At 45.3% G+C, this 21,433-nt stretch overlaps 1 protein-coding gene across 1 annotated transcript in view; it reads right to left on the bottom strand.

Moving 5' to 3' along the window:
• Positions 1-20,812, bottom strand: part of LOC121864543 (formin-like protein 5) — a 146,546-nt gene extending 125,734 nt beyond the window's left edge. The window contains exons 1-2 of the mRNA XM_042363614.1: positions 19,682-20,812; positions 18,899-19,016 (exon numbers count right to left, since the gene is read on the bottom strand). Of these exons, the coding sequence (XP_042219548.1) occupies positions 18,899-19,016; positions 19,682-20,755 (1,192 nt within the window). The 5' untranslated portion in view covers positions 20,756-20,812. The remainder of the gene's footprint in view (positions 1-18,898; positions 19,017-19,681) is intronic.
• Between the last annotated feature and the right edge of the window lie 621 nt (positions 20,813-21,433).

Consider the following 21,433-nt stretch of genomic DNA (forward strand, 5'->3'; position numbering starts at 1 on the left):
GGTGACCCACGGACGACCCCAGTTGTGTGTCTGTCGTGATAACTCTGCTGCCTCAATTAGATGCTGTATCACACACACACACACACACACACACACACACACACACACACACACACACACACACACACACACGATGTTGCTCCTTCAATACTTGTTATGACCTTAAACTAGCTCACGAGGTCACGGTGTGTTGACCACTGCCTCAGCTGGAGACTGATTAACTCATTTCTGCTTCATCTTCATCTCCCAGCCAGAGTATGTGTGTGTGTGTGTGTGTGTGTTGTTGTGTGTGTGTGTGTGTGTGTGTGTGTCCACTAAAACTGGGGCCTGTAGGGACTGTAGGGGTCGAGGCATCTACGAGTTGAGTGGAGTGGTGTTGTAATTAGGTCCCTTACATAATAGGGTCGAAACCTACCAAGAGCACCTCATTATCCTCTGACTCTCCCTTCCTCCCTCCCTCCTTCCATCCCTCCTTCCATCCCTCCCTCCTTCCATCCCTCCTACCATCCCTCCCTCCACCCCTCCCTTCCTCTTGTCCATTTCGCTATCTGGCTGGCCGTCATCATACCTGAGTTTCGTTTCGTGTGAGTGTGTGTGTGTGTGTGTGTGTGTGTGTGTGTGTGTGTGTGTGTGTGTGTGTGTGTGTGTGTGTGTTTGTGTTTCTTCCACATATTTTCGTTTCTTTCTTTTTCTTTCACTGTTGACATAAATCACGAAGTTATATGATTTCCGTCCGAGCGTCCGTGAGTCTGAGCGTCCTTGCGTTCGAGCGTCCTTGCGTCCGAGCGTCCGTGTGTTCGTACGTCTAAGCGCCAGGGAGTTATTCTTAAAACGATAACTCAAGTACTGTACCTGACTATATAATTCAACTAGACTTGCCCATGTGTTAATAACCAGCATTTACTGTTTTCAATGGCCAGGATTATGGTTCCTTGGACTACACTATGGCATGGTGGGGGGAGTTGCTTACCTCTACTGACAATATGTTTGCGTCTAATGGTTACATCAGACATATGAACTTATATAGCGCCTTACGAAATTTGTAAAATGTTGGGACAAACAAAAGACCAGAACCAAACATTTCGCTGTCGGATAAAATCACACTGGATAAAATACCACGAGTTGAAACATCGCAAGAAAAACTGCCACTGGAAAAAAAAAAATCCCCACTTTTTTAATTCGGTAGGGCGAAGTTTGTGTAGTGTGTAGTTGTTGGGTGTGTGGGCTCCTGAGAGTGTACTACACCCTCAACTACCAATCACAGACACAGGATTTTCAACAACTGTCTAAGATACTTTATTGTCAGTATTGAGGAGAGAACACTTCTATAAATTCAATGTTCTTTTACGAATTTCTGATAATCCTCTCGTAAGCCAGTCAGTTAGCTTAGTCTTCACATATCCAGCTTAAGGGAACTCTAACACATGAATAACTTAGATCCGACTTCCTAGGCTTCTTGAAGGTGTTCCCACATATCCATTTTGGAGGGATATTTAACCTATGAACGACTGAGAGGTCATCTTTGGGTCGTAGGTTATGAAAGTCACTTCAATGCATTCTCGGGGGTCGTCGTATCTCCAATTTAGGACAAATTCAATGTAGGTTCCCTGAAACATCCGGGTACAGATAACGTGTTCCTTAAAACGTCCAGGTACAGATAAATTGTTCCTTAAAACGTCCAGGTACAGATAAATTGTTCCTTAAATCGTCCGGGTACAGATAACTTGTTCCTTAAAACGTCCAGGTACAGATAAATTGTTCCTTAAACATCCGGGTACAGATACATTGTTCCTTAAAACGTCCAGGTACAGATAACTTGCCCCCTTCACCTAAGCGTCGGGATGATTCTTCACTAAGCCTCTGGGCCACAACAACAGGGCCGACAACCATCAAACTCTCCTTTACCAACACACTGGCAGGTTTTCGCTTCTCTTTTAAGACGTAAAAGAGCCAAATCTCAAAACTATTACAATCATCACTCTTTTGTTTTGTCACTCACACTCTTAGCAACATTAAATGAACTACTCTCTGTATATATCTATAATTTATTGAGACAGATCGACTAACTAGACAAAGACAGTGATGGACAGACAGACAGACAGACATAGAGAGACACATAGATTGGAGAGAACCAGTCATATTATATTAATCGATTTCTCTCTCTGCTCTTGTTTATTATCTCTATTCTTCTCTATCCTTCTTCTTCTATCTCTTTAGTGTCTTATAGTTGTCGTCCACCATGGTCTCCTACCCCCCCAACCCCTCTCAGCCCCTCCAAGAAGATCCTATGAGCTGTAAGGATAGGATGGATCTCCTCCGGGATCCTCCAGTGATTCCATAGGACCTTTTAAAGACCACAGAACCAGCCTCACGAGAGATGGACTTTAACCCATTTCTTTCTCTCCTAATTATCACCATTTATTCCAGAATTATCATAGTCCTCTTTGAGTTCCTTTCAGCTTGTTTTTTTTTTCACTTTATTTCATCCATGATCGTAAAGTTTACTTCCTTTACATCACCTATGACAGGAAAATTTACTACGTTTTTATCCCCCCCCCCCGAGCCGGTATCCATTTACTTTACATCTGCCCTGATGGAAAAATTCGTTCTTCCTCCCATCAGAAAAGTTGTTAAGTCTTCAATTCACTTTTATCATTTTTGAGTACAACGTCTTAACCCTTTTATTACGACGACTTAATCCCTTTAGTACGACGACTTAATCCCTTTAGCACGACGACTTAATCCCTTTAGTACGACGACTTAATCCCTTTAGTACGACGACTTAATCCCTTTAGTACGACGACTTTAATTCCTTTAGTAGGACGATTTACCGCTTAATGCGAAGACTTACTCCTTTAGTATGAAGACCACCCCCTTACGACTACGACTTAACCCCTTGAGTACGACGATTCAACCCCTTTAATATAGTAACTTAATCCCTTGAGTGCAATGACTTAAACCCTTAAATACGATAACTTAACCCCTTGAGTATGCAGACTTAATCCCTTAATTATGTTGAGATAACCCTGATTACAGTTAAAGAACCTCTGAAGCATAAGGAATAACCAACACAAACACGATGATTTAATCTTAGTATCTCTACTTGTACTCGGGTGGTCGTCTCTACCTGTACTCGGGTGGTCGTCTCTACCTGTACTCGGGTGGTCGTCTCTACCTGTACTCGGGTGGTCGTCTCTACCTGTACTCGGGTGGTCGTCTCTACCTGTACTCGGGTGGTCGTCTCTACCTATACTCGGGTGGCCGTCTCTACCTGTACTCGTGTGGTCGTCTCTACCTGTACTCGGGTGGTCGTCAACAGGTAACACCCAGGGTAATGGCTCGTGCAGGTACATCATCAATCTTCAACTAGTGTATTTCAGATGTGATTCAACAGTGGCTTGACTCCCTCATCGTGTTCAGCCATTAATCACTCCACCCTCCACCAGTGCTGAATATAACTCCATCTCCTCCAGCATATACATATATACTTGGTCTAACTAGATAGATCAAAATAGCAAATTGTATCCTAGCATATGGAAAGATATAAACTGGTATAATTTGATATACCAGAATAAGATGTCTATAGAGAGGTATACCTATGTATCTATGTATATGTATTTATGTATGTATGTATGATTCCACACATATAAAATATTGTATCCTGCCATTAAAATTGGAACAAATCAATGGATCACGGCATTGTAACACTGCACACAACGTGACATTTTGCCAAAACATAAATTAAAAGAATATTTGCATTTTCTGAAAAGGATATTGAAATTTTATTTAAACAGCGGCTCTATTGGTTATATTAAGTATATCGACAGTGATAAGGTAACAGTTAGGCTTACTTAGAACTCTTCCCATAGGTATATCGGCTACGACTGGTTACTGCAGCGTTATACCAGATACAACAGGTGTGTTAAGTTATACCAGGTGTATCGACAATGGCTGTTTCTCAGGTGTCCGGCTCTAATTTGAGCTGTCAAATATATCGAGTTTCCTTTGAGAAGAAAATATGTCAGGCAGTGACTGTGAGAGTACTTCACTGTTGTCATGTGTGTGTGTATGAGAGAGAGAGAGAGAGAGAGAGAGAGAGAGAGAGAGAGAGAGAATTTTACAACTAATCTCTCAATCCCAACCACCGTCTTCTTTAATCCTTCGCCTTCTCTCCTTCTCTCTATCTTCCTTCCTCTTTCATTCTGCCTCCTGCCTCCCTCGTCCTCTCCTTCCTTCTACCTCTATTCCTTCATTTCTCTATACCATCTTCCCTCCCTACCTCCCTCTCACTCTCTTCCTCGCTCTCTCACTTAAGTCACAACATCGTCACAACATCACCCATTGCTCCGTCCTCACAACACACACACATACACACACACACACACACACACACACACACACACACACACACACACACACACACACACACACACACACACACACACACACACACACACACACACACACACACCGCCAGCCATAATTTTCATCATTCAAACATCCAGCCGTCGACTAAACCATTGAAGCAAGGCACCTCCTACCGGTTCCTCCCGACAAAATTAATCAAATCGTTACCGGGTCTATTGTAAGGAGGATCCAATCGTGTCCGGGGAAGACCAAGGTTCCCTGTATAAAACACGGCGGCCCTGTCAAATTACGCATCAAAGGGGGACCCAATGCTCTCTCATCCACCACGGAAGCGTTCAAAGGTACCCCTATACCTCTTCTTGTCCTTCCATCCCATCTGTCAGCCCTGCCCCCCTTCCCTCCCACTCCTCTGCCTCACCTCCTCCCCACCTGCCCCATCCCCTTCTTCTCTTCTCCTCTATCTCACCTCCTCCCCTCTCCTCATTTCCCCTCCATTTCTCTACCCTCCTCTACCTCCCTCGTTCTCAAGAGCTACAGTAAGCGTCCCGTTCACGTACTCTTAAAAATCAGTTTTTATACACATATAAATTGAAGAGACGTAGAGTACAGTACTTGATGACGGGGTTGACGAGAATGGTTGAGGGAGTCTGAGTGCGAGAAGGATGGAGAGAGTGCGTGGTATGGAGGAGGAGAGTGTGTGGGAGGAAGGGAGAAAATGTGTAGTATGGAAGGGAAGAATGTGTGGTATGGAGGGGGGGAGTGTGTGGGGAGAGGGGGTAGTGTGAGGAAGGGAGGGGGAAAATGTAAGGAAGGGAGGGAAGGAAGGAGATCGTGTGGGAGGGAGGGAGTGTGTGGAAATGAGGGAGGAAGTGTGTAGGAGGGAGAGAGGAAAGGAAAGAGGGTGTGTGCGAGGCTGAGAGAAAAAGGGAGGGGGGAGAGAGGGAGGGAGGGAGGGAGAGTCACCGAAAGATCGTTGACTTGATGATGAAATTGATGACGGGGTTGATGGTGCGACTGATGTCATCACTTTAGGAGGAAAAGACGGCAGAAGTTCTTTGGCTGTTGAGTGAATTTCAGGTCAGTGGATCTTGTACTCTGCTGGCGATAACCCTGGTGGCGAGAGACGAATGCTAGTACTGGTGACGAATGACGAATGCTAGTATTGGTGACGAGTGACGACTGCTAGTGTTGGTGACGAGTGACGAGTACAGAAATCATCGTTCTAGGTCCAGTTCTTCCAGCCTTACACATCAATAACTCTTCGACTCCACCCACAACACTACCGACGATGAAAAATGACACAACTCCCGTGATTCACTCTCCAACTACACTCGGGCGTCGGGAATAAACCACCAACAGCCTTCACTCAAAATATCTCCATTAAGACTGTAAAGCCCCCGTTGTCAGGCTGCAGACGACACCTCACAAGGGGAAGGGGGAGGGGGGTTCCTGCAATACCTGTGGCCTTCAGTCTAACACACTAAGATAGGCTAAAGCTCTTCTGTCAAATATATAACCATCAACTGTCACCTGTTCTCAATATAGCTTCGTGAAACAGGTCAACACTAAACATTCAGGAACGAGATCCGCATCCAGGGGGAAATTTCCATACTACTGACTAAATATAGGTTATGGATACGTTAGGTTAGTGGTACGTTTGGTTAGGGGTACGTTAGGTTAAGGGTACGTTTGGTTAGGGGTGTATTAGGTTAGGGGTACGTTAGGTTAGGGGTACGTTAGGTTAGGGGTGTATTAGGTTAGGGGTACGTTAGGTTAAATTTTACGTTTGGTTAGGGGTACGTTAGGTTAAGGGTACGTTAGGTTAGGGGTACGTTTGGTTAGGGGTACGTTAGGTTAACAGTACGTTACTTAGGTTAAGTACGTTTGGTTAGGTACGTTAAGGTTAGTGGTACGTTTGGTTAGGGGTATTGCGTTAGGTTAGAGGTACGTTAGGTTAGGGTACGTTAAGGGGTACGTTAAGGGTACGTTAAGGGTACGTTTGGTTAGGGTACGTTAGGTTAGGGGTGCGTTAGGTTAGGGGTACGTTAGGTTAGGGGTACGTTAGAGGTAGGTTACGTTATTCTACATTAGTTTATGTTTGGGATACATTAGGTTAGACTAAGTTACGTTAAATAATTATCTTAGCGGAGGATAGATTACGTCCAAGAAGGATAGGAGGGTTTTTCATCCCTTTCCTATATACATCAATTTCATTAACATGGCCTCCTTCCCACTCCATCCATCCACCAATTCCATCACCCCTTGACTCACTACCCTTTTTATTCATCAATCTCATCAACTCAGCCTCAGGACTCATCATTCTAATCTACTCCAACTTCCAATTTTCAGAGTAGTGGAATTCAACGAGTTCTTATCCACCGCCCTCCCCTTCCTTCCCCTCCCTCTCACTTTCACTCCTCCCGTCACCCTTACTCCTCCCGTCACCCTCGTTCCTCCCACCACCCACGCTCCTTCCGTCACTCTCGCTGCCTTCTCCTCCACCCCAACCACGCCCCCCACCCCACTCTCCTCGACCCCAGCATCACTCCTCCACCTCGTCATTGACTCAATTGCTTCCTTCAGGTCAGAGGTAAATAACTGGCTGTAGATGTCTCCTATACCACGGCGAGTTAATCACAATCCTGGATGAAAATTACTCAGAAGGCAAAAATATCTCCAGTGTTTTTCATTCGGTCAACACATAGTAAAAATAGCCTACGTAGAAGAGGTTTATCGGGCTCGTCACCTTAACCTGAGTGTAATAATAATTCACAGTGTTTAGATCCGCTTATTGGGTGTATGTAATGTCTGTCTGAGTGGCTGTATGTATGTCTGTCTGAGTGGCTGTATGTATGTCTGTCTGAGTGGCTGTATGAATGTCTGTCTGAGTGGCTGTATGTATGTCTGTCTGAGTGGCTGTATGTATGTCTGTCTGAGTGGCTGTATGTATGTCTGTCTGAGTGGCTGTATGTATGTCTGTCTGAGTGGCTGTATGTATGTCTGTCTGGAGTGGCTGTATGTATGTCTGTCTGAGTGGCTGTATGTATGTCTGTTTGTTTGGAGTAGCTGATTGTTTTTTTTTTCTTTGATTTATTATTCCACCCATATTTACTCTCTCTCTCTCTCTCTCTCTCTCTCTCTCTCTCTCTCTTATACATATGGGAAAATTAGATACAAAAATATATATAATTCCACGTCTAATATAAATACAGTATTCACATTCCTAAATTTTACCCTCAAAAATATTTTCCTAATGACAAAAATTCACAAGGGCAAATATATATTTCACCCTTCTCATAAATCTTAAAAAAAATAATAATAATTATCATTTGATATTTCCATTAATTGTTATGATGCCTCGGAATGATTTACGCTAACCAGTGACAAAAACAATAGCTATCAAATAAAACACAAAGACATTAATAGAAGGATCAGAGAAAAAAAGAATCAGGATCATAGTAGGATTCGAATCTATGTAACTGGTTCAAAAAAGGATTTGAACCTATTTAACTGGATTCGATACCATTTAAATATCGGATACACAGACGAGAGAGAGTGAGTTTATATCCCTGAGCCCTGAGACGGGAAGAGAGAGAGAGAGAGAGAGAATAATAATAATAATAATAATAATAATAATAATAATAATAATAATAATAATAATAATAATAATAATAATAATAATAATAATAATATGGAAAGGAAGAAAGGAAATTAAAAGAAGAAATAAAGAAAGGGAAATAATGACAATAGTAAAAAAAATACCCCAAAAAATAGAAAGGAAAAAAAGGAAAAAGTATCGTAAAAAGAAACCTGAAGGGGAAAAATGGCACAACAGAGGGAAGTTTTTTTCCTTGCACCAAAACAACATTACTGAATACATACACAGTGGGGGTATAGCGGGAGCGTTAACCCCCTTGAGTACGATCCATTAATCCCTTGAGTACGATGCATTAATTCCTAAGCAAGATGCGTTAGTCTCTTGAGTACGATGAGTTAACCCCCTGAGTACGATAACAATTCCTTGATGTACGATGCATTAAGATATCGTAATCAGTTATCGGATTCACTGTACTCAACATTCTCAAAAATTCGTAACCTAACCTAACCTAACCTAATGGCCCATTTAAATCCTTTAGCGTATCATAAGTTAATGAGACATTGTAATTTAAGACTCTTAGAGAATTCATCATCGTTACTTCATTTAAATGCGTCAGTTAGAGGCGTTTTTACATCAATAATTACGAGAAAAATTGGGGAGTATAAACTTCAAATCTGTAGACAGGTTGAACGTGTGTTATTTTTTGCTGAGGGTTAACTTTAAAGTGTTGTGGCCTTCAGAGTTTGTAATCCCCCTCTCAGTAATCCCTCAATTATCTCCTTTAGCTAATCGACGTTATGGTAATCCAGACTTAAACTGTAATTCTCTTGACATGAGCAACCTAGAGAGGCTTGATCCTTAGGAGTATGTGCTCTCTCTCTCTCTCTCTCTCTCTCTCTCTCTCTCTCTCTCTCTCTCTCTCTCTCTCTCTCTCTCTCTCTCTCTCTCACAAGCCACAGCCAATAAGGTGTTTGGATGGTTACGACCCGCGGCGTCCACTTAAAAGATTATAAAACTAACCTCTATATTAGGTGAACCAGACCAGCCTCCTCTATCAATATAAAAACTCTGTCCTCTGAATAAGATACATCTACTGGAGCACCAAAGATAGGAGGTAGTTTATCATTCCCTCCCCGAGTCTCACAGAGAGTCGCCCAAACTGAATTGAAACAGAATTGACAATAAGCTTAAGATTTGAGTTATTATCGTGAACGAGTCAGAAACAGAATTGACAATAAGCTTAAGATTTGAGTTATTATCGTGAACGAGTCAGAAACAGAATTGACAATAAACTTAAGATTTGAGTTATTATCGTGAACGAGTCAGAAACAGAATTGACAATAAGCTTAAGATTTGAGATATTATCGTGAACGAGTCAGAAACAGAATTGACAATAAGCTTAAGATTTGAGTTATTATCGTGAACGAGTCAGAATAGTTCATAGTAAGGCAACAACTTTTGAGTGGGGGGAGAGATGATTAGATTGCGGTGGTTGTCTTTGTGTGTATCTGTCTGTCTATCGAGGACGGAAGTAATGGTTGGAGGTCTGAGAGGTGAGGGCTATATGCTCCCTTACTTGAATGAACTGGCTAATTGGTGCCATAAATTCACGACAAACACTTACCCTCTTCTTATACCCTCCCTTTATTACCCTCCCTTTATTACCCCTGCCCTTCCCCTACCTCTCCCTCTACCTACAAGGAACACCCAACCTTCCCACTATCTACTCCCCCTCCCCCCCCCTACCTCCCTCCCCCCCACGTCCTCCTCCCCTCCTACCATCCTCTTCTCCTATCCTCCTCCCTCTCCTACCTTCCCCTGACACTCCTCCTCTCCCCATCACCCCCACCTTACCTCTCTCACTCCTTGCTTAATCTCTTACCTTCCCCTCCCTCACCTCACCCCCCCCCCCCCCATATTAGGGACTCTCTCTCTCTCTCTCTCTCTCTCTCTCTCTCTCTCTCTCTCTCTCTCTCTCTCTCTACTCTCTCTCTTCCCTTCTCCTACCTCTCTCCTACTCCCTCCTCCCTGCCTCTCACAACCCCTTATCTCTCGTCACTACCCTACTACCCTGCCACCCACTACTAACCCCAATACTTCACCAATAGCCCACCACTACCCTGCCACTAACCACCCCACACTAACTCACCCATACCCCCACTAACTCACCCACTGTAACCCCCCACTACACCACTAACTCCACCACTACCCTGCCACTAACTCACACCACTACCCCACTGCCACTAACCACCACTGCCCACCACTAACCACACCAATACTCCACCAATAACCCCACCACTACCCTGCCACTAACACCAATACTCCACCACGACTACCCTGCCACTAACTCACCACTACCTGCCACTAACTCACCCACTACCCTGCCACTAACTTCCCACCACTACCCTGCCACCTAACTACCACCCACCCACTAACCCACCACCACTACCCACCACCCCACCACTACCCCTGCCACTAACCCCACTACCCTGCCACTACTCACACTACACTGCCACTAACTCCACCACTACCCTGCCACTAACCCCACCACTACCCTGCCACTAACCCACCACTACCCCCACTAACCCACCACTACCTGCCACTAACCCCACCACTACCCTGCCCTAACCACCACTACCCTGCCACTAACCCACCACTACCCTGCCTAACCCCACCACTACCCTGCCACTAATACCCTGCCACTAACCCCACCACTACCCCACTAACCCACTAGGCCACTAACCCACCACTACCCTGCCACCTCCTGTGTCTTCATTAATGAGAAAGACACCACACTATATTTTCATTGTCAAGAAGAAGAAGAAGAAGAAGAAGAAGGAGGAGGAGGAGGAGGAGGAGGAGGAGGAGGAGGAGGATGATAACGAGGAGACATAACAAGAAGATTAAGAAGATTAGAAGAGGGTGAAAGGAGGAAAGGAGGAGGAGGAGGAAAGGAGTAAGAAGGAGGGGGTGAAAGAGGAGAAAAGGAAAAGAAAAAGTAGGAGGAGGAGATGGAAGAGGAAAGGAGTAAGAAGGAGTAAGGAGGAGGAGGATAGGAGTGAGAAGGAGTAAGAAAGAGTAGGAGGAGGAGGAGGAGGAAAGAACTACATGGAAGTAGTTTCGTAAGACGTCTGGAGTTGAGTTAAAGAAGTAAAAAGTAGACTTGAGGCAATTAAACCCAGCCAGTCATTAGAGCTCGTCCCAACTCCTTGTCTGTCTGTCTGTCTGTCTGCCCGAAGTAAATAAAGGAAAAAGGATACCACAAGACAGGGAGGAAGATATAAGGGGGAGAAGTGTAAGGAAGGAAGTGTAAGGAGGAAGGAAGTGTAAGGGGGGTGTAAGTGAAGGAGATGTACTGTAAATACTCTTAAAAAAAATTCGATATACTCTTTCAAAATAAACAAAATAAATATTCATTCCACGAGACGAATAAAAAAAAACGAAATAAAAAAAAATTGATGTAAAAATTTCGAGTAAAAATGGGACACACACACACACACACACACACACACACACACACACACACACACGGACAAGCAAATATTTACGACCTCGCGTGTATGTTATTGAAAATGCCGAGAGAAAAAAAAGAATTAGGGTGGGTGGTATAAAGTAGAGACTGTTCCATATTAGGGGTCAAAAGGTTAGCTATATTTAATGGTTAGTTCAGATATCCTTCCTGGCTTCTGTTTTGATATCTCACGGTTACAATCTAGATATCTTTAATCACTACATCATATAGTTCTTTAATCACAAAATAATTACAATAGACAAAGATAAACAAAACCGATATATTATTTTCTTCTTTCACGTAAAAAAAAATAAAAGAAAAACCAAAGAGAAAAGAAAATAATGAATAGGAGTTTTTATTCTAGGGTGGACGCCAAATACATTAAAATACATTAAGAAATTATGGAAGTACATTAGTGTATTGTACAGGCGGCTTCCTCCCCCCCCCCTTACTACATCAGTCGCTTACCGTGGATCTCTCTCTCTCTCTCTCTCTCTCTCTCTCTCTCTCTCGTCTATGTACTTAGGGATATTGTCCAGCTACACACGCTCATAATACGCATGCACACATAAACGCACACTACAACAAGGCTCTGGAGATGTGTGTGTGTGTGTGTGTGTCTGTGTGTGTGTGTGTGTGTGTGTGTGTGTGTGTGTGTGTGTGTATGTGTGTGTATGTGTAATAATAATAATAATAATAATAATTAACGGTTTATTGAAAGAGCTTGGCACCATCTTGTCTTCAGGTGTCAGCAAGGGTTACTTAGTGGTTCATCTGTTTGTTTGTTTTCGTCTTATTGTTTAGTTTTCTCAGCGATTTTGACCACATGAAGAGAGAACAATGTTTATAGAAATGTTTAAAAAAAATAATAATAATGTAAAAAAAAGATGATAATGATGATGTTTGGTGATATAAAATACAACTGAGAAGCCCCAATAATGCCAGCCCCCATCCAAAAGTGGACCCTTGCCCCCCCTATGTATGATCACAGTTTCTGACGGCTGGAATGGTCTATGTTTTGTTGTATGTGTATTTAATTTTGGTTAAGGACGGACACTGGCTATGTGCTTGCCCTCTCTAACACTAGGAGGAGGGCCCCGCAGAGGTTAAATTTACTTCGTCATAAACAAACCCGGACAACGCCAAGTATCCCGGCTAGTTATTCATGTTTGGCTTATGGCATGGCACTGGGGGACGGTGTACATTGAACCTGCCATTACATGTCTTTCTCTCTTTTGATCTTATGGCTATACACTTAGAGAGGAAACAAGGCAGCAAATATTAGACAAGCTTGTGGAGAGGAGAGGCCAATTTCAGTGAGCGTTTAGCAATCAGTGAGAGAGCAGGTGGGGCTAACTTTGCTCGCCTTGTTCCTCCCACCCACAAAACATCTTGGACACCTTCCTTTTGATATTCCTGGAGCCGCCCCTGCCACCTGTATCAGGAGTTATGCCTAGAGAGAAGTGTCGCAGGTGAAAATTATCGTCAAATTACGATTAAGGTGCAGGAGGTAAAGGATATCGTAGGATGGGGGTTGTGAAGGGAAGCATTTACCTACATCAAGGGTGAAGTTGTTAAAGGATTAGAAGGAATTATCTAACGAGACCACAGCCCAAGTAGTATTACAGCGAACTGAGATCTGCTTCTCCTCGACACATCTCAATAGTGTGATCCGTGTAGAAAGTAGAATTTAAAGATGGAAAATTTTTCATAAACACTGACTTAACTAATAACATGAGATATATGTTGAATGGTTCACAAGAGGCGAGGCTGTGTTAGAGTACATGAACTGCTTACTGAACTAACTGGTCTTACACTGTGATTATTGACCTGAGCTAAGTGTCCTGTAAAGTAGCATGATATGGTTGCTCGCCTGTATAGTTGCTCGGTGTGATAAGTTGAAATACAGAGGGGAGAGGAAGGTGTTGTAATGAGGTTGTAACGGGAAGTACAATAAATACAAGGTTGTTACTTCCACAACTCCACCACAACAACACGTAAGAGGTAATATATCTCCAATCTAACTTCCCCCTACTCTCCTCCTCTTCCTCTCTCCCCATCCACTCCCAACCCCCCTCCCCCCCCTCTTCCCCTCTCCTCCTCCACCCTTTCCTATCCTTCCCCGTCCCCTTGATCTGCCAGTCATTTAATTAACGAAGGTCACCATGCCTAGAGGTCACCAAACGACCCTCTACCTGGCCATTAACCTGGGACAGAGGTAGCGCCCCGAGTCTCCGCGTACACCTGTACCTGTGAACTATGATAACGGGAGAATTAAGAAAGAGGGAAGGAAGAGAAAGAGATAACGAAGATGATAAGAGAGAGATAGATATAATAAAGATGGTAAAAGAGAGATAGAGATAATAAAGATGGTAAAAGAGAAATAGAGAATATAAGTGAAATAAATTGAGATATAAAGAGGAGACAGAAAAGAATAATAGATTTAGATAAGACAGACAGACACATAGACAGAAATAGTGAAAGAGATGGTTAGAGAGACAGAAGAAGTAAATAAATACGAAGATAGACAGAGAAACTAACTAATAAAACAGAAGAGGAAAATATACAATTCATTTCTTGTTCCCACTTCCTATACCATCTTTATTCATTGCCTCTATTTCCTCTTTACTAATCCCCTTAACATCCTATCTCTATCTTACTTATCTCTCTCATTTGCTCCCCACTTCCCATCGTTATCTCCTACTGCTTCTATCCCTCTCTATACCCCTTTTATTTATTACTCTTCATTATAATCATTGCACTTTTGCTTTCTCTCTTCCGCCTCCTCCTCCTCCAGTTTCTCCTATTTCTCTCTCTCTCTCTCTCTCTCTCTCTCTCTCTCTCTCTCTCTCTCTCTCTCCAATTATCATTTCTTTCGAACCTTCCATTAATTTTGAACACACGATACATCCCCGAACACTTATCAATCCCCTCTCATCAAACTCGTCAGGAGTTTTTTGTGTGTGGGGTGACGGAGAGGGGGAAGGAAGAGGGGTGAGAGGGAAGGGGATATGGTGGGGGAAAAGGGTGGGGGGCACAACCAACGTCCAAGTCTCAGGTTTCAAGAAAATCCGTGACCAATGTTTCCCGAGATCTCCTCCCCTTCCCTGCACCTTACCCTTCCCCCTTCCTCCCCTCCCTCCCCTTTTCCCCTCCCTCCCCCACCCCACCCCCTCCCCGCCCCCACACACATAATAGACGGGTCAGGGTCACCACGACGCCAGCACGACTCGTCCTGGGATTCAATTATATTTTCTTGTTTTATGTTGTTTTCTTCCCCCCTCCTTCCTTGTTCCTACGCCCTTCCCCCTCCCTCATTTCCCTTCCTCCTCCCTGCTCTCCCCTTCCCTTCCATGCTCTCCCCTCCCTGTTCTCTCCCCTTCTCTTTCCTCTAACACTCACTCTCTCCTTCACTCCCTATTTCTTATCTCTTTCTTTTAATCTTCGCTCTTCTTCCTTCACGCCCTTGCTCTTCCTCCCTCCACCTCCTCTTCCTTGGTTTCCTCTTCCATTATCCCCTCTCTTCCCTACCACTTTTATTCTCCTCCTTCCCCTTTCCCTCCGTGCTTTATCAACCTCCTTCCTTCCTCTTCCTGTTTTATCACGTCCTGTTCCTCTTCTTCGCGCTTCACTCACCCCTCTCCTTCCTCTCTCTCCCCTTTCCCCCCTTCCTCATCCTCCTCTTTTATCTTTCCCTCCTTCTATCCTCTCCCCCTGTCCCTCCCTCAGCCTTTACTCTTATCCCTCCCTTTCCTACGTTTTTCCTCCCTCCCTCTCATCCTCCCTTCCTCGTTCCCCTGTTCTCTATCTCTCTCTTTCTCATTCTCCTCTCTTATCTTCCCCTATCCCTCACTCCCTCTTTCCTTTCCTCCTCGTGTCGTCAGTTTACCATGTACATAGCGTTAAATATTAAGGGTGGAGGGAGGGAGAAAGAGAGAGAGAGAGAGGAAGGTCTTGTTGGTGAATAGCTAGGAAGCATTAGCAAACACAGGCCTCCTTCCTTCCTTCCTTCCTTCCTTCACATGCAATACCGCCACAACTGACTTCCTACTCATCATTGCCACTGCTCCCGTCACCATACTGCCGCTACCCCCATCACCATACTGCCACTGTCCCCATCACCATACTGCCACTGCCCCCATCACCATACTGCCACTGCCCCCATCACCATACTGCCCCCAACACCTCCATAATCAGTAACACTAACACAAGCTCAAACACTGATACAACACTGATGTCTAATACAACTCATACACATAAATACAAAAACTAATCTTAACATTAACACGAAGGAATGTTTATCAAGGTCATTATCATTCTCTACTCTTCTTTTACCTCCTCTTTTATTCTTATCCGTCTCCTCTTCCCTCTTTCTCTTCCTCTTTTCGCTTCTCTTCTTCGGTTAGGTTTGGTTAGGTTAGGTTGTGGAATATTAGGTCTTAGGCCCCTTTTGTCGCCTTACGTTTTATAGTTGAGGTGACACATGACAACTGTTGAGGTGACACATGGCAACTGTTGAGGTGACACATAACTGTTGAGGTGACACATGACAATTGTTGAAGTGACACATGGCAACTGTTGAAGTGATACATGACAACTGTTGAAGTGACACATGACAACTGTTGAGGTGACACTGTTGCATCGTCTCAAAGATGAGATTGGTGGGTCCCTGTTGCTTTTACCACATGGACGACCCGACCTCCACAGACGACCACTCACACTACCACATGAACGACCCGATCTACACACACGACCACCCACACTACCACATAACGACCCAACCAACACACACGACCACCCACATTACCACATGAACGACCCGACCTACACAGACGACCACCCACATTACCACACAGTCATAAAAGAGTTGATCAAAGGAGTTGACAGAAAAGCAATTAGTAAATATGTCCTAAGGCAGGGAGGAAAGGGAAGGTGTGGAAAGTGGAGAAGAAGAGTATGAACGGAGGAAAAGATGGAGAGATAGGGGAGAGAGAGGAGAAAGAAGAGATACGGGAGAGAGGAGAGGATGGTAATACCTCTTGGTTCTTAAATTTACGAACCCACGAGTTATTTTGGGCGTTTTATAATTTTTTCAAAGTACAGAAATTCCGGGGTCGTGGAAGCACTAAAGGCCTTCTTGAAGACACGAGGAATCAGATTCTGGAGCAAAACTGTCGTCTGATGAGAATTTAGAAGGACAATTTTTGAAGGGTGGACAGGTGTATGAACACAAGGCCTTTACAAGAGTGAAGGCTCACCCTCGACAAGAAACGTGACGTTAACACAAATATATTTTTTTATTTGTTCTTAAATGTTGCAAGTCACAGCTGAGACGACCATGTGAAGCCAGAAAGTGAATTCCTTTTCGGAAGTGTTAAATAAAATAAAAGCAGGACAAATTTTGCATTCTACTGCTATAAGTAAAGGCCGCTGGTTCGCACCCGGGGCATTCCTTATTCATCCAACAATGAAAAGGTACCTAACTCTACAGTTCAGGAAGTGGAGGCGATCAGGTGTAGTGCCTGCCACACTGCCTCCTTGTGTACCGAAGGCTTAGTATACAGTGTGTGTGTGTGTGTGGTATTCGCACATGAGGTTGCAGGTCATAGACAGCCTTGTCTTAATGGGTGCAAATCCTAAAATACGGGAATCTTAAATCAGCCAACATGAGAACAGTGTAACACTACTACAGTCGCTGTGGCAGAAGACGGAGGACCTTCACGGGTGAGAGGAGGCAGAGACTTGACCTGTCACTGATGGACAAGACATTTGGATTCGACCCCACACGAGCCAAACTAATCCCCAGATTCGACCCCGAAACCACGGCCTTGGTCAAGTCTAGGAATATTAGGTTAGTGTTGGACTAACTTAGGTTACGTTTAGCTTAAACAAGTTAATTTAGCTTTATCTCACAACAGCCCCCAATCATGATAGACCCCACTCAGTCTCCAATCCAAATAACCCCAAATCATAATAGCCCCCGGTCACTATACTGTAGGTCCCAGTCATTATAAGACCGATTCATTATTCCTCCGTTCATAATAAGTCCCAGTTCTAATAGACCCTAGTCACAATAGGCCCCAACATAACCTGACCAAAATATCAGGGGCCCAGTCCTAATGAACCCCAATACTAATTGATTACATTAAGTGAACTTGGGACCTATTAAGACTGGGGCTTCTGATGACTAGACCCTTTAAGGACTGAGGCCTAACATGAACTGGGGCCTATTAGAACTGGGACTTATTACGACTGGGGTCCATTTGAACTAACACCCCCACGATCCATCACACACCACCACTCACAACGAAGGTGATTCAAGTTCCTTCGTGTATTTCCTGAAAACATTTTCCCTGCAACCATAAATTTATTTAACACATTTGTATTTCACCTGGATCCTGAACTAATATTTACCCTCACGCTTCAGCTGAGACCCACGCTTCACTGAGGGATGTAAACAAGGCGGGTGTGTTTCGAGCGTTCTGCCTTAAATTTGTGATCGTGTTCTACTATCAACCTGGAATCTGTACTTGTCTCTGTGGTCGTGATTGTGTTTATACTCGTGTCTCTGAGTGCATATATGCTTGCATCTGTACTTGTGTCTGTAACTGTATCTGTACCTACGAATGTATCTCTCCTAGTAACAGATACTTCTACTTGTGTATGTGTCTCTCTATACTTGTAACTTTCTGTAACTGTACCTATACCTGTGTTATGTACCAGCACCTCTTAAATTGTTTCTGTACCTGAACTTGTACCTGTGCGTGAGAAGGTTAAGTCCCCCCCTTCCCTTCATAGCGTAATCATTCAAAGAAAACGACGTCTTCAATACCATACTGTACATCCTGGCATAAACAAAAGATTTATTCCATAATTACAAACAAAACAAAAGACAACACATCACACAAAAACAATAGCGAATGTTTTTTTTTTCTTAAAGTATGAGTAAAACTGGTTGAGAAGTAATCAAAACATTGCCTGGAAACAACGACCACACCCCCACCCACCCTAAAAAAAAATTTAAACATGTAAATAAAATAAATAATTCAGGTTAATAACACCTTTATAGTCTAACTGATGACAGGTAGAAGAACTACAATAATAGATAAGATAACAACAATGGGTAGGAGAACAATAACAACAGGTAGGAGAACAATAACAACAGGTAGGGGAACAACAACAGGTAGGATAATAATAACAACAGGTAGGAGAACAACAACAGGTAGGATAACAATAACAGGTAGGATAATAATAACAACAGATAGGAGAACAACAACAGGTAGGATAACAATAACAGGTAAGAGAACAATAACAACAGGTAGGAGAACAACAACAACAGGTAGGAGAACAATAACAACAGGTAGGAGAACAACAACAGGTAGGAGAACAACAACAGGCAGGAGAACACTCAAGATACTTACCAGCTTCTCGACCGCCCTTAATGGAGAATCCAAACCCCTGACCGGATTGCGAGTCCCTGTGCACCTTGAGGAGCCGGAAGCCAGGCCCCGGACAGCTCATCAGGCCGGATAGCAGCACCTGTACATGACATAGCTGGGTTACAAGCTATCGTTAACACAGGTGGGTTACAAGCTATCATTGATACAGGTGGGTTACAAGCTATCATTGATACAGGTGGGTTACAAGCTATCGTTAACACAGGTGGGTTACAAGCTATCATTGATACAGGTGGGTTACAAGCTATCATTGATACAGGTGGGTTACAAGCTATACAGGTGGGTTACAAGCTATCATTGATACAGGTGGGTTACAAGCTATCGTTAACACAGGTAGTATGGAAGCAGAGGTGTAGTACTAGGAAAATGGGGTGCAGTATGGGGGTGATGGGGTGCAGTATGGGGGTGATGGGGTGCCTGGGGTGATGGGGTGCAGTATGCTGGTGATGGGGTGCAGTATGGGGTGATGGGTGCAGCCTGGGGGTGATGGGGCATATGCTGGTGATGGGGTGCAGTATGGGGGTGATGCGGGTGATGGGGGTGCAGTATGCTGGTGATGGGATGCAGTATGGGGTGATGGGGCAGTATAGGGGTGATGGGGGCCGTATGGGGGCTGTATGGGGGTATTGGGATGCAGTATGGGGTGATGGGATGCAGTATGGGGTGATGGGATGCAGTATGGGGGTGATGGGGTGCAGCACGTGGACGCAGGACTAAGGTGGAGGAATAAGTATATCAACAATTTACCTTTGATTTATGGTTTTTGACCTTCTTGCTGAGTCTGTGGTGGTGATGGTGGTGTTTGTGGTGGTCGGCGTGGCGGGGGGGCGGCTGAGGGGCTCCCTCCTGGATGGGGATGAACCCCAGTTGACGGGAGAGGCGAGAGGCGTTGTCGGGGCCCACCAGGCGAGGAGGGCCGGCTCCTATCCCGCCAGGAGGGGGCCCTGGCGAAATGGGCTCCTGGGGGCTAGCCGGGGGCGGTGGGGACCCCGGAGGTTCGTGGGGTGGTACAGGTGAGGGCGGGGGGTCCCTAAGTGAGGCGGTGACAGGTTGGGGTGGCGGGGGGTCCTCCTCGTCGTCAGGGTTCTCGTACATGATGTAGGACTCCTGTAAACCCGAGTGTATCCTGCGCAGCGCGGCCTCCACGCTCGACACCAGCGCTGCCAGTCGCTCTTCGTCCTCTTCACCCAGTTCGGGGCGCGGGGAGGCTTGGGGGGGCCCCCGGGGCAGAGTGTTGAAGTCCTGCGGCATGACGTAGACAGGGTAGTGGACGGCCCCGGGGTCCTGCGTCCACACGGTGCCGGTGGCCGTGGTGTAGCTCGTCCCGTGTAGCCCGTCCATCGACACCGTCGTCACTGCCTCCTCCGTGGTAGTGGCGGCGGTGGTGAGGCCGCCATTGAAGAGAGTGGTGGGGTCGGGGGCGCGGGTAGGTGGTGGAAAGACATGGCCAGGATTGTCCAATGTCAGGTTGGTGAGGCTGTGGTGTAGGCCTGACACAGGTGGGGGGGCGCCACCCCACAGACCCAGCCGCGCCCTCCCTCCCCCATCCCCGGCGACGGTGGTGAAGGCGGTGAAGGGGTTATGCTGGGTGTGGGAGGGGGGACCATGGAGTGGCCTGGGATTTACTAGGACGGGGGGGTCGACGATGGAGTCCTCCTGGATGGAAGGGGCGGAGCGACTGCGGGCGGAGGATGCAGGCGGCCACACGGCGGGCAGGGCGCCCCTGAGGGCGGGCGGCGGGGGCGGCGGCACATCAGTGAGGCCCAGCTGGTACAGCTCCCGCTCGATGTCATCGTTGTCGGGGTCGTGGAGGTGCGTCATGCTGGTCACTACCTGCCCCCCTCCACGCCCCCCCGCCCCATGGCTGCCCGGCGGGGGGGCTCACCTCCCGCCCACGCCCGCGCCGCCTCACCTCCCGCCCACGCCCGCGCCGCCTCACCGCACACCCACGCCCGCGTATCTCCGTTCATACGCCGCCCACCGTAACCACGTCACCAACACGAGCGCATCAGCTCCCGCTACCTGCAAAAAACAACAGAAGTGTTAAACTTTATGGTGTAGCTCCGGGAACTTTATAATGTAACAATAACAACAAGTAATAAATTGTATGGTGCAACAACAGTTATCACAACACGTAATTAACCTGTATGGTGCAACAAGTTATACCAACAAGATGTGTATGATGCAGCTCCAGTAACAATAAGTCTACTGGCCCAACAAACAGAATATCATGTTCGAAGTTACTTAATATCTTCTGAATCATTGACTAAATTTGTTAAAATTTAAGGCACGTGCCCCCCCACTCCACGACATATCTTAAAACTCTAGCAGACTTGCGTTGGCTTAAAGGATTAACGCGATGCAAGGCGATAAAAGCACACTTGTCCAACGCCCAGCATAAGAGTCTAGCGCCTCGAGTGATGCCTGATAACTTCTGCGTCATCAAGAAATATGACTCTCCCTGATCATAGAGTTCTTCATTTACGATCGAGCTGGAGT

Source organism: Homarus americanus, unplaced genomic scaffold (genome assembly GCF_018991925.1).
Source record: "Homarus americanus isolate GMGI-L3 unplaced genomic scaffold, GMGI_Hamer_2.0 scaffold21294, whole genome shotgun sequence".
NCBI lineage: Eukaryota > Metazoa > Arthropoda > Malacostraca > Decapoda > Nephropidae > Homarus > Homarus americanus.